This window comes from Mesitornis unicolor, unplaced genomic scaffold (assembly GCF_000695765.1).
Source record: "Mesitornis unicolor isolate BGI_N332 unplaced genomic scaffold, ASM69576v1 scaffold2328, whole genome shotgun sequence".
In the NCBI taxonomy this organism is placed as follows: domain Eukaryota; kingdom Metazoa; phylum Chordata; class Aves; order Mesitornithiformes; family Mesitornithidae; genus Mesitornis; species Mesitornis unicolor.
The window spans coordinates 52,565-66,223 of record NW_010201025.1 but is presented as its reverse complement, the minus strand read 5'-3'; the positions used below and the strand labels follow the sequence as shown (position 1 = coordinate 66,223).

Below are 13,659 nucleotides of genomic sequence, written 5' to 3'. Positions count from 1 at the left end.
TCCATGCTGTGAGCAAACTTTTTGGAATGTGAAAGCATTTTAATTTTCCTTCGTTAAGACCAAATGCATTAAGTGCCAGATTTTATACAGCAGTGCTAGAATGCTGTGCAACTTTATAACTTTAGAAGAAATGTATTAAGACATTTTGAAAATCTCAGACTCGCAGCAATGTCACTTCTGTAACCTTGTTTGAAAACATGCCATTAAAAGCATTCATTTCAAGTATATCTACTCAAGGAGTGCAATTTGTTATTAAAGCAGGAAAAATTGGTCTAACATTACCATCTCTGTAGTACTTTCATCACTAGCTGTGATTTCACACAGCCCAAAATTTGAGGTAAAACAGCAGAGTAGAAGTATGCAGTTCCTTTTTTCATCCCATGGATTTTCCAGAGTGATACAGATCCAGTACAAACCCTCTATTAAGAGCAGCTTCACACAAGCCAGGATGCTACCAAAGCTGGTTAAAATCAATAGTATCAAGAAACGGTGCTGGGATCAATGGGCACCACAGAAACCAAACCACATCAGAAAGAAAGGCAGTTCTCATCCTCTTCTCTACTCAGGAAAGAGAAATTACCCTTTGTGGATATAATAAATTAGAAAGGAATGTAAAAATTTTTGGAACATCCATTCCCCATACCTTCTCCTGGTCTTTTTGCCCTGTGAGGTCCAAATTTTGTGTAGAGATGATTATTTCATTCTGTAAGATGAGGTCCTTCAAGAACTAGTGTTGCCAGTTAGACCTGTGAGACCTTTCTGAAGAAGTCAGCTTCAAGCATCATAATCCTACCTTCCCCTAAATAAAAATTCTGCTGCCACTACAATTATTTGCAGCTTCCTTTTTCCATCTTTTGAAAATCTTTGCACAATTCAAGACCTATCTCCTCTCCATGCTAAAGACATTCGCAGAGACACCTGATGTGTTCTTAGCCGTGCATATCAGTCATCAGTTACTCGATTTATGCAGGCATAAGCTTTTAAAGAGCAGTATTTGCCAAGGGTTAGCCTAAAGCCAGGACACTTCTCAGGTGTCAAGTAAGGAGGAAAAAACAGGAGATCATATAGTGTAGTAAGCACTAATGAAAATTACTTACGTGTGGGAAGAATGTATAATATTCAAGAACAGGAGCTACTTGGCCAACTTAAAACTACAACTGCTTGCGTCCCCTGAGCTGAAAAGGTCACTGAACCCTCAGAAAAGAAACTGGATAAAAGGAGTTGAATCTACAATAAAAACAATCTGTGCTGTCTGAGTGATAACAGCAGCAGAACTTGCCAAGCAAAAGATTTAATTCTTACCTTTTGGGTGGTTCCACATCCAGACAAAAGACAACTGGAACAGTCACGGCCTCTCAAACCAAATGCCTGGTATAAATAAAGCTCTCTTGTTTTCTTTTTGCGTCTGAAAAAATGCAAATCTTCGGTAAAGTACAATGGTTTACATTAAAGAGGAAGTTTGTAGCTCCTCATAGCATTACAAATGTTGCACATTCTAGAAAGAAGAAAATGTACTAATTATAGAGGTGAGAAATCAATGTGCAGTACTCAACGCAGCTGAAAGTCTTTCCAGACTTACACCTCTTATGTTTCCAACCATTGCATTTCCAAACAGAGTTGGGAAAAAACCCCACCTTGATGTTAAGAAAAGACCTGAATCAAAAAGTACTTTTTAAATAAAAATAAAATTCAGAAAAATGTTTATGCTTTAGTGTAGAAAAATGGGATCTAACCAATCAACTTTACGTCAACCCTTAAACTGCAGTAGGTACGTGTGGATGCGACACACTGGAATTAAAATAAACAAAAAACCAAAACCAAAACTTTTCCTCAAAATACAGACACACCTCTCAGACATAAGTACTGACTCTATCTGGAAACAATTTACTTAAGAATTCTTGAGTAAAATACTTTTCTGTTTTCCACCCAAAGTCAGATAATAATACAATACGTTGCTGAATTGCTTCAGAAAGTTTTTACATTAAGAATGTAATCTGTTACCACATACAATCATGACGCTGTTCTAAATGTGGTATTATCCGCAAGTGGGTCGTGAATATTTCAATAAATCCTTAGAAATCTTTTGGAGACTGCTAGCTTCAATTTTAGATAACATTAAACATAATTCTTGCAAATCAACACTGAATTTTAACCAGCAATTACAAACCCAAAGTTTCCTATGCAGATTAATCAAGTTGATACATTTGGTGCATCTGTCTCTATCATGTTGTAGCTGTTATTACACACCTGATGGCTCATTCCTGTCAATTTACTGAAGATATAAGAAATCAGCACTGCATTTGTGACCAGCTCCAGCCAGTTACACCAAACGGCAAAAAGGTCTCCATCCTACAAAATGTAACACGCCTAAGGCTTGTTGGGTACTTACAAGATTAAAACAGAGAAAAAATAGCTATCACCAAAGTTGAACTATCTTCAGTTCTTTTCCATTAACAAATTTAAATTCCCTATCACCACACTTAAGGGAGAAGCTACCACTAAATGTCTGCACTCTGATTTTGTATAGCGTTAATAGAACCCAGCAGACTTCGAAGAGGCAGACGACCCATTCACTGTATTATATCAACTTATATATGAAAAGCTCTTTTCCGCTTTTCTACCCAGAACACCCATAAATAAGTTCAATCACATAAAAGGTCCGCCTGGACTTCATTATGCTACTTTCTTGATTAGAACTGAAGGAATAATTTGTCAGAGTCAATGCAAAACAGCATTTTTTACTTGGCTGTGAAAGGGAAGCCAGCACCTAAAAAATTAGAGCGTTAGAAGAAAACTTGACAATTTTGCTATTAATTAATAACTTTTATAGCTCAAATTTAAAAATATTGAATCAGACACAATTCAAGATTCATGAAGAAAAATCTGGAACTATATACATGCATAATTAAGAATATCTAGATTCTTGCCAATATTTACTTAAGTTTTTTGTACAAGTTCTTTCACATAGTTAAATTTACAAGCACATCTGTTTAAAACATAAGAACATACATCTTTTATAGCATTTATAAATAATTTGAATAATTTTTATTCTTAAAAACAAAAAATATTTCTTTGATTTGAGAGATTTGGCTTCACTGTACAGTACTGGACAGGTATTTATCCAGTGGGATGGAAGGAGTTATCATTATTCATTTATCTAAGTAACAGTCACCTTACTGGTACCCAGAAATATCATATATGGCTTTAAATACCTCCTAAACTCAAAGGACCATCTCACAGGTACAAAGTTCAGTCCATCTGTGGCACATTTCTAATTAAAGTCTGGAGACTTTGTCTGGATTAGATCCACAATTCTGCAAAGATATTCTAAGTTGTACTCAGAAATAAGAAACACTTCTATTTAAAAAAAAAAAACAAAACAAAAAAAACCAACCACAAAACAACCCTGCTTCCAGTGAAGCTAAGTACATATTAATTCTGTATAAAATGGGTTGTATGTACTTTTCTAGGAATTCTAGCTACCATTATAGATGTTTTATTATTGTGGGATAACATGGCTTTGAACAGACAATACTTTTAGGGATTTACAGGGATCAAATGAGAGATCTGAGAAGGGGAAGAATAGAGTTTCCTCAAGATATGATCATTTTTTCATGAAAAAATAAAAGTCTGAGGTGGTTTTGTATATAATATGTCTAAGGTACCGACACACTCCAAACAGTCAGATCACTATCTAGAAACAAAGTCTTGCTTCACACATTAATTGAAAATCTGTCCGCTTGCTTGCCTCTGGTTGTGTTGGGGAAAAAAAATCCCAAACTTCTGCTTTGGCAAATCAAGTAGCCAAATCTCCTTTGAACGGTGTTCTCTAGAGCTCCTGCACTGAGTGGTCCACAGCTTCTTCCTCCACAGGCTGCATCGCTTCCTGAACATAAACGATGAATTCCGAAGCCTCTCCGCCCTGCGTGTACACAGTCACCGTCTCAATTCCCTCCACTTCATCCGAGGACACCACCAGGTGATGCTGTTCAGACAGCTCCACCGAAGCTTGCTGCAGTGTCTCTTGAATCATCAAAGTGTGATTAGCTGATTGCTCCTCTTCTTTCACCTGGGGTGAAATTGAAGAGGTTACAGATAGACGTTAACTTTCCAATACGTACCCAGTATTGTGATGATTAACAGAAATACAGCACAGAAATTGGATAGTTTTGAAAGAAAATGTCAGCTTTACACAGAATTTGTAGTGAGCACTACTGATTAATAAGTGTATTGATAGACAGAATACTGAAAGCAGTAACACAGCATCTCAGTTGTACGCATAGAGACCTGCAGAGTTCCAGGAATGTAGGTCTTTGGAGACAGCTTTAATCTCTCAGCAGCCATTCATCCAAAACTGCTCTTATGTAAATAAAACTGAACTCAAACAATCCCTCTAGTAGCACTGAGATAAGAATCCATTCAAAACCACATGAAAAACAACTGCTGTAGCCATTTCTTTCTCCCCTTTTTTTTTTCCTAGGAAACAAATTGCTCATATAAGTAAAAAATTCATTGTAAACCTTAATGGACTTCTATTAGAAAACTGAAATGTAAGTATTAGGGAAACAGATCCCTAAGACCTACTGTTTGTGAGGCAGCACCTTTTATGTTAGTGACAGGAACAATTGAAAATACCAGAATTTTTACTGAACATTTTGCTTCTTGTCAAAAAGAAAAGAACACCACCACAGTTTTGTATAGAATTTCAAAGAGGTCAAACAGCTCTGTCATTATTAAAATACCATAATTACTAGAATTCAAGAACAAATCTTAATTCTTTACCAGATCCATACAAAATTCCTATGCACGGTACTCCAGACCAGTAACACCTCAGAAAACTGTAAGTCATGCGGAGCAAATGCATTCTTTCCAATATTAGTGATAAAATAATGTGCATTTGAGGAGAGAATGGAATAGCAATTCTTTGGTATGTAAGATATATGCAAAGGCATTTGTTAGATGTTTTCAGTACAATACCACTCCCCGTGTTCATCGAAGAGAGCTGTTTTATTTACAGGATCATAAACACCAACCCACCTGCAATGCAACGTGCAGTTAATCAAACCCTCTCTTCCTTCTCTTTTCAGAAAATGGGCTGTTTTTGTTAAGGCCTATTTCTCTTTCATTTAGGCTTAGCAAATGCTTTATGAAGTAAGCATCCAGAGATAAATCATGCTTATTTCTCACTGTAATAAAGTAGCTGCTTGAATTTGTAGGAGGTCACATTCTCTCCCACAAATACTTCTTTCATATCAATGAGAGGATCTATAAATTGTCCACTTACACAAACAACAGGAAACCAAGACAGAATTGCTGGCTCACCTACATCTCATGATTGAAAGCACAGCTCCATGGTACTTCCAATAACCCTAGGAAGTGTAATAAGAAGAGAACAAAGGATTGATAGATATCAATCTACTGGATCTTGGTGTATGCTTGTATTGCAGAGCAGTATATGGTGTGCTCTTGGCAGTATTGAACTTGTACGTGATTTTGAAAAGAATAGGTCAAACACAGTAGATTCCACCAAGTATGGAATTTAAGTCATACAAATTAGAAAAGAACTATTTTTTATAATTAGAAGTATGATTCAAAAGTTCTCCAATTCTCATTTGTATGACATTATTTTGTAAGCGGTAGTATTAGAACAATCAAGTTCAAGAAGATGTAATTAAGACCAGTGTTGCTGCTTAACAGGGGAGCAGGAACAGAAGGCAAGAACTACAGCAAAGCTTCCAAGCACGTGTTTGGCTCCTTGGAGACTAGCAAGGAGAAAAAGAAATTCTCTATGTTTGTTTTACTGATGCTCTTCTCTAATGTCATTTTTTCCCTAAGCAACCATTCCCACTGTTGTACAGTGACTTCTCCTTTAACTTCTTTATGTCATGTTTAAAATATCTGTCAGATCAAGAAGACTGCAGAGACGCACAAACCCCTTAGGACTTCATATCACTTTGAACTTCCACTCAATTCATCAGGCAATACAAAGCGTTTTCTTGAACAATAAGAAGAATGTTCAGGTATTAAATTATTCAGAGGTCCTAGAGCCAGTATGCCTGCGATATACTGATGAAATATACGTGGATTTTATGTGGTGAAAGATTCAACTTCTAAAAGAATCTTGCCATCATCATTGACCTTAAGGCTTTGTCGCGCAGGATTCAGATTTTAGGGATAAAACGACAGGCATGGGCTGAAGTCCTTTCCATGTCTGTTTCTCTTCCAAGCGTATCTGAACATTTTAATTGAAAGTTACTTGCTGAAGTTCAAGCTCAACATCCTACAAAAGTGGGTGATGCTGGATACTTTTCTTGACAAAATAAAATTTTCAATCACCTTCAGTAAAACTAATTTATGCTGTCACAAAGTACGAGTATCAACAAAGTACTCTTTGCTAATGGAAGCTTGAGCTTATCTTTGATAAGCACGAAGCTACAACATGAAAAAAAATAGCACTGTTAACTTTCTTCTCTTGTTCCTCTCCACACATACTTTTTTTTAAAAAAGAAAATCTAAATTCTCCTGAAAGCAATAGGATTTTTGTGAATTAGAACAGAATCCACTATTTCAGTTGGAAGGGACCTGCAAAAATCATCTAGTCCAACTGCCTGAGCACTTCAGGGCATCATCATGACAAAGTTAAAACATGCTGTTAAGGACATCATCCAAATGCCTCATAAACACTGACAGGCTTGGGGCGTTGATCACCTCTCTAGGAAGCCTGTACCAGTGTTTGACCACCCTCCTGGTAAAGAAATGCTTCCTAATGTCCAATCTGAACCTCCTCTGGTGCAGCTTTGAACCACTCCCACGAGTCCTATCACTGGATACCAGGGAGAAGAGCTCAGCACCTCCCTCCCTATTTCCCCTCCTCAGGAAGCTGGAGAGAGCAGTGAGGTTGCCCCTCAGCCTCATTTTCTCCAAAGGAGACTAGCCCAGAGTCCTCAGCCACTGCTCACAGGACATGCCTTCCAGCCCTGTCACCAGGGATAAACCCTTCCTTTAACTGCCTGGTCATGCTGTGTTTGATGCACCCCAGGATGTGGTTTGCTCTCTCAGCTGCCAGGGCATGTTGCTGACTCTTGTTGAGCCTGCATTGACCAGCACCCCCAGATCCCTTTCTGCAGGGCTGCTCTCCAGCCACTCCTCTCCCAATTCACACTTGTGCCTGGCATTACTCCACCCTAGGTGCAGAATCCAGCATTTGGACTTGTTAAATTTCAACCCATTAATCATTGCCCAACGCTCCAATCTATCTATATCACTCTGCAAGGCCTCTTGTCCCTCAAGACAGTCAACAGCACCTCCCAGTTTGGTATCATCAGCAAACCTGATAACAGTGGATTCAACTCCTGGGTCGAGATCACTGATAAATACATTCACTACAACCTTTGAGCTCTGCCCTTAAGCCAGTTCTTCACCCAGCGCACCATGAACTTGCTCATCCCATAGTTGGACAACTTGTCTAGAAGGATGCTGTGAGGGACAGTTTCAAAATTGTTACTAAAATCCAGAAATTCACACACAAGACTCCCATTTCATAACTGTCCTCTCCTTGTTCCTGAGGCTACCTGCTCCAGTGCCAGCTCCTGTGTGAAAGGAAAGGACATACACAAGATCTACTAACAAAGATCATAACAGGCAGCAGTCTAATCACTAGCAAATTCAGATGGGAAGCTGCAGTTAAAACTGTTAGATAATTAAAATCTCACGGCTTGTTATGAATCTCACAGCTTGTTATTCACACCTCAAATCCTGTGTTCAGCTTTGGGCCCCTCACTACAAGAAGGACACTGTGAGGCACTGAAGTGTGTCCAGAGAAGAGCAACGAAGCTGGTGAAGGGTCTGGAGCAGAAGAACTATGACGAGCAGCTGAGGGAGTTGAGTTTGTTTAGTTTGGAGAAGAGGAGGCTGAAGGGAGACCTTATCACCATCTACAACTGCCTGAATGGAGGGCATAGGGAGGTGGGTGTCAGTCTTTTCTTCCATGTAACCAGTGACAGGACAAGAGGAAATGGCCTCAAGTTGTGCCAGAGGAGGTTTAGGTTGGATATTGGGAAGAATTCCTTTACTGAAACAGTGGTCAAGCACTGGAAGGGTCTGCCCAGGGAGGTGGTGGAGTCCTCATCCCTAGTGGTGTTCAAGAAGTGCCTAGATGTGGCACTTCAGGACATGGTTTAGTGGGCATGGTGGGGTTGGGTTGAGGGTTGGACTTGATGATCTCAGAGGTCTCTCCCAACCTTAATGATTCTGTGTTTCTAAGAATGAGCTCACAATTACAGCCCTTGATGCTAGAGATCCTCAAACAAATATCTAAATAGGGGTGTCTACAATTTGGCTCTTTATTATGTAACCCACACTAACCTCCCCTGGGTTAGTGGCTATACATAATCCTCTGACAACGTGCCTCAGGCCAGAAAAATTACACAACATTTGCTAAGAGCTGCAAGAATGCACAACACAGCCTAAGAAGGATCTCAGACAGGCTTGCTTTAGTCACTGTAAATCAAAACACATAAATAATTTTAAATATAGTTTTGCGAGTGTACATAAATACTGAAGAAAGGAAAATAAATAAAGCACAGTTGACACGAAAATGAAATGAAACCAGAATCTCATTCAATTCAATAGCAGCCATCTAAGACTTATTCAGTTTTATATGCTTTTGAAATGAAAATGGCCAATAAAGAAAGTTAATTTAACCTCTCTACCTGACTTTATCGATGTGGTTTTATTACCCTTGTCATGCAGGGTAAAGAAGACTAATGCCCTTATTTCTGATGTTCCTAGCTTCCAGTGTCTTTCTTGGACAGCTATCTGCAATCCTTTTTGTTTGACAAATCACCACATTATTTTAGACATTTACATTTCAAATCAGTTCAATGTTTACAAGTTTCTGCTTGGTTCCTATTAGATTGTTCCAGGGGGAATAATCTCAAAATGTTAATTTACATCCCTCAAATTCACAAAACAGTGGGACAGCTGCCATCAGAACAAATGAAGTCACTACACTCAATTCTTTTTATTGGCATCTGAAATCTTTTGAAGAGTAGCATCCAAGACCTGTTTTCTGTTTGAGAGCCAGCTGAAAAGCATCTGGCTGTGTATCCTTCACTAAAGAATGACAGCAAGAAGCTGAAACCACACACAGCTGGCATATTAAATCAATTCAGTACCTGCATAAATATTCTCCACTAGCTAAATGTGGCTCTCAAGAAAGCCAATGGGACTTTTGCCCCCATGTCTTCACAAGAAGCTCAACATTTTTAAATTATCAAAGTTCTTAATTTAAATATTTGAGGACCATCCAAATACAGGTAAGTGACATAAAAAATGGGTATCTCTTAGAGGAATCTTTTCCTCTCAAAGCAAGAAAGCCTTTTTTAATTCGAAATTAATCCAAGCCATTAAGGAAAATATACTTCTTCCCTTCTCTAAATAGGAGTAAAAAATACATTTGCAGTAAGATGCTAAAGCCACTTTCTTATTCTAGAGCTCATCTTGATTTTTTTTTTCCAGTTTTCTTTGAAGCTAGCAGGAGTTGCAGGTCCATAGTGTTTAAAAGAGTCTTGCTGGGCTCGACTCAAAATCCTCTACAGAGTCTCTCCCTTGGTTTCAGATTGAATGCTGCCTTCCAGTTTACCATACAGAAGAAAAGCTAATCACTGAGATCTTACAGGAATTCAAAAACTTACACTAGGTTACAGATGTTTCTGTTTATATAAGACACCACAATAGGAAAATATATAAAATTGTCTACAGAAAAGATTAAAAGAAAAAGTGAATATAAGCATTCTAGATCACAGAGAGCACATGGATATGTGACGTGCCAACTTATATTAGTACCTACAGGGCTGTCACTACCCTTTTATTCAGTGCTGTTTGAATAGTTTGATCTCCCTCTCTGTTCTCGTTTACATATAGAAATACTGTGTGAAAAACACACACAGACACACACAGAAGAATACTGTAATTTGATCATATGAACTGCTATAATGAGCTACGAAACAAAGACAATCTGGTGCACAATAGTTTCAGGATAATAAGAGACTTGAATATGAAAGCCTTGCTTTGCATAAAACAAAAAATGACCAGTGGGTTTGCATGGCAAGGTTTTGCTACCAGGGGGCTACAGGGGTGGCGTCTGTGAGAAGCTGCTAGAAGTTTCCTTCATATCCGATAGAGCCAATGCCAGCTGGCTCCAAGATGGACCCACCGCTGGCCAAGGCCGAGCCAAATGATGGTGGTAGTGCCTCTGCGATAACATATTTAAGAATGGGAAAAAAACTTGTGCAACAGCAATTGTAGCCAGAGAGAGGAGTAAGAATATGGGAGAGAAACAGCCCTGCAGACACCAAGGTCAGTGAAGAAGGAGGGCAAGAAGGTGGTCCAGGTGCAGGAGCAGAGACTCCCATGCAGCTTGTGGTGGAGACCATGGTGAGGCCTCCTGCAGCCCATGGAGGTCAATGATGGAGCAGAGATCCACCTGCAGCCCACGGAGGAACCCACACTAGAGCAGGGGAAGAGTGTGAGGAGTCCTCCCTGTGAGGAGGAAGGAGCAGCAGAGATAACGTGTGATGAACTGACCACAACCCCCATTTTCTGTCCCACTGCACCGCTGGAGGGAAGGGGAGGTAGAGAAAAATGGGGAGTGAAGTTGAGTCTGGGAGGAAGTGAGAGGTTGGTGGAAGGTGTTTTAAGATTTGTTTTGATTTCTCATTATCCTACACTGCTTTGATTGGTAAAAAATTAAACTAATTTCCCTCAAGTCGAGCATTTTTTGCCTGTGACAGTAACTGCTGAGTGATCTCCCTGTCCTTATCTGAACCCATGAGCCTTTCACTATATTTTCACTCCCCTGTCCAGATGAGGAAGGCAGTAACAGAGCGGTTTTGGTGGGTACCTAGCATACAGCCAGGGTCAAGCCACCACAAAATACAAGGTGGCAAACCAATCTGCATATTTGTGACGTAGATTTTTTAAAAGGTTTTAGCAATTGGTTGGTGAATATATCCTGACATAGAGACTGTGACTGGCAGCTTCACTTATCTGGCAGAACGTTGTATCACCGGATTTTCTCCTGAGGAAGTATGGCAACATTGCCATCATTTCAAGAGCTTTACCAGAAGGCAGTAATCGGAACAGACTATAGATAAACTTTATCTATATGTTACATAGATGACAAGAACTTGAGAGGCTGAGAAAACAGGGCCATCTACCACAATTAATATTTTCCTTAGCTAGTACTGTCACGTTAAGCATCAAATTGCTCCAATTCCTAAAGCAACCACAAACTGGACAACCTATATATAACATATATTGGAACATTTTCTAGATGAACACCAGCACCTAGCATCATGTAGGTACAAATCAGAGCCAGAATGAAATATGCAGTGTGTTGCTGAAGTACAAGGTGCAGTAGCCTTTGACGTGACAGCCATGCTAATATTATTAGGTATTTATTTTTGAAGATGTGTTACACTATAAATTCTTTCTGTGATCAACTTCAAGCTGATGTGTAATCTTTGCTGTGCATTGCTGCTGCTGTCACTTTGAAGAAAGTAACTGTTGCCATGGTAGGATTTTGCTGGAGGCTGGAGAGATCACAGAATAAAAGGATGAAAGGAACTAAAATCAAGGGTGAAATGCATGGATATCTGGTGTTTTCTTAAGCTTGATAAACATCTGCTTAGTTAGAGAAACAGTTGATATTTTTACTCTTCAGAGCAAATTATTTAGAAGTCTAGGTTGAAAATAGGCTACTGTGCTTTTCAGGAATAGAGTTAACCCTGCACTCCAAGTTTCAGAAGGAGTAAGGACATCCGATTTCTGAATGGGAGAAAAAGAGAAAGAATTCAGCAGCCCATTACTGCTCTTTACTGTTCATGTTAGTGCTTTGGACCAGGACTTGGATTATATCAGGTATGCTACATGCAAAAAGTATTTCGTGCCCCAAAGGCCTTATAAATTCAATATAAAACAAAAGACAGTAAGCAGACACAGAAAAAGGGAGGTGGGAGAGTACAACATAAATGAGATGGTAGTTTTGTGTGACAGGCATTAATTTCAATATGCCAATAGCCTAACCACAGGTAATTACTGTCATCATATCTTTGAAGAATAATTGAGAGAAGACAATGAGGTACAAATTGCTCTTCATTAAAAATGCACATAAGTAAGCACAATATGGAAGAAGGCATTAAGAAACTTGTTTGAAAAAAGTAATTAGCAATTAAACCTTCATGGACTGAGCTAAGGTAGGAGTCAAAATCTTTACAGATAATGAGAAATGGGACACTAAGTCAGAAAGGACATAAAAGCCTTAGATATGAAAACAAGATTTTGTTTCATGTGGCAAAAAACTAACATCAGGTGAACAGAATAAGAGAGGGTGATGTCAAGAGGGGCAGAGAAAAGTAATCTTTGGATTCTTCTGAAAGAACACAAAAGGGGCAAAACATAATCTGTGAATATCAGAAAAAGGACTATCAGAGTTAACTGTAGCATAAAATAAGGATGGCTTGGACAACCATTTTAGCTAAGTGGTTGAAATAAGAGCGTCATCATATAGAAGTCCTCATGCAGAAGAAGCAAGCACCGCTGAGCTAATCACCACCTGCATGCAAGGCCCAAGAACCCTACCTGAAGAGGACATCAGCTTTCTGGCTTGAATAATGGAAAAGACTTACATCCCATAGGCTTGAAAAAGAAAGTGGATTACTGATGAACAGTTGTGCAGAAACACTGATATAACCATCTCAGTGATTAATAACTATGTTTACACAGAGTTATAGTGATTTATACAATCTTCTTAGCCATCTTCAGAGTGAGCTTGAAGCGATGGTTCTAGAGCAACAGGAAAAGTTTAGAGGAGAGATTCAATCTTTATATGGGACAGGAGAAGATTGTCTAGAGCAGCAACGTAATTTTTCAAAGCTAACACAAACCAGATGTCTGTGACTTACTTAGCATGTGAAACCTCTGGATTTTTTATATGCTAATACGCTACAAGTAAGGTGGCATAAAAATGGCTGTATGCAGTGCTCAACCAGATACATTGTTCTGAATTAGAAATGAAAGAAAAGAACAGGGAGCTGACATGGTGAACAAGACCATGGGCGTAGGTTAGTTGTTTGTTTGGGGTGTTGGTTTTGTTTTGCTAGAACAAAGACTGCTGCTCTGCTCTCCAGCAGTTCTCTGAATACCAGGCAGTCAGGATTTGCTCTGAACAAAAACGGATCTCAGTGGCTTGTTTAGGCAGGAAAAATAATATTGAGGAAAAGACTTAAAGATTTACACAATCGTCTGCTGATGAGTTTCTCACATCAGGACAATAATTTCTGGTCCGGTATGACACATAAGACATTTTACAGGCGTACACATTAGCAACACATTTGTCTATCAGTATCTAAACATAAGAAGTCTGAAAAAACCAGATAACATTCAACTGGTTACCACAGTATACTGATTTAAAACTTCTGTTGAGACTAAGAATCCAAAAATCTACTGCTCTGGTTCAGAAATTTGAAGCAAAAAGAAAAATTCAAATTTGGACAAAGAACCTTACATAGTTTTTACCTTTTGTTTCAGAGAGACTTGTTACAAGTAATACACTCCATTTATGAAAAATAAATGAATTTAAACACTAAGCATCTTGCT

The 13,659-nt window shown here is 38.8% G+C and overlaps 1 protein-coding gene across 1 annotated transcript in view; it reads right to left on the bottom strand.

The window, feature by feature from the left end:
- Positions 1-3,829: 3,829 nt before the first annotated feature.
- The window catches only part of ZFAT (zinc finger and AT hook domain containing), a gene marked incomplete at its 5' end in the record, with an annotated part of 60,328 nt that continues 50,498 nt past the window's right edge, over positions 3,830-13,659 (bottom strand). Inside the window, one exon of the mRNA XM_010189922.1 lies at positions 3,830-4,069. Coding sequence (XP_010188224.1) covers positions 3,830-4,069 — 240 coding nt within the window. The remainder of the gene's footprint in view (positions 4,070-13,659) is intronic.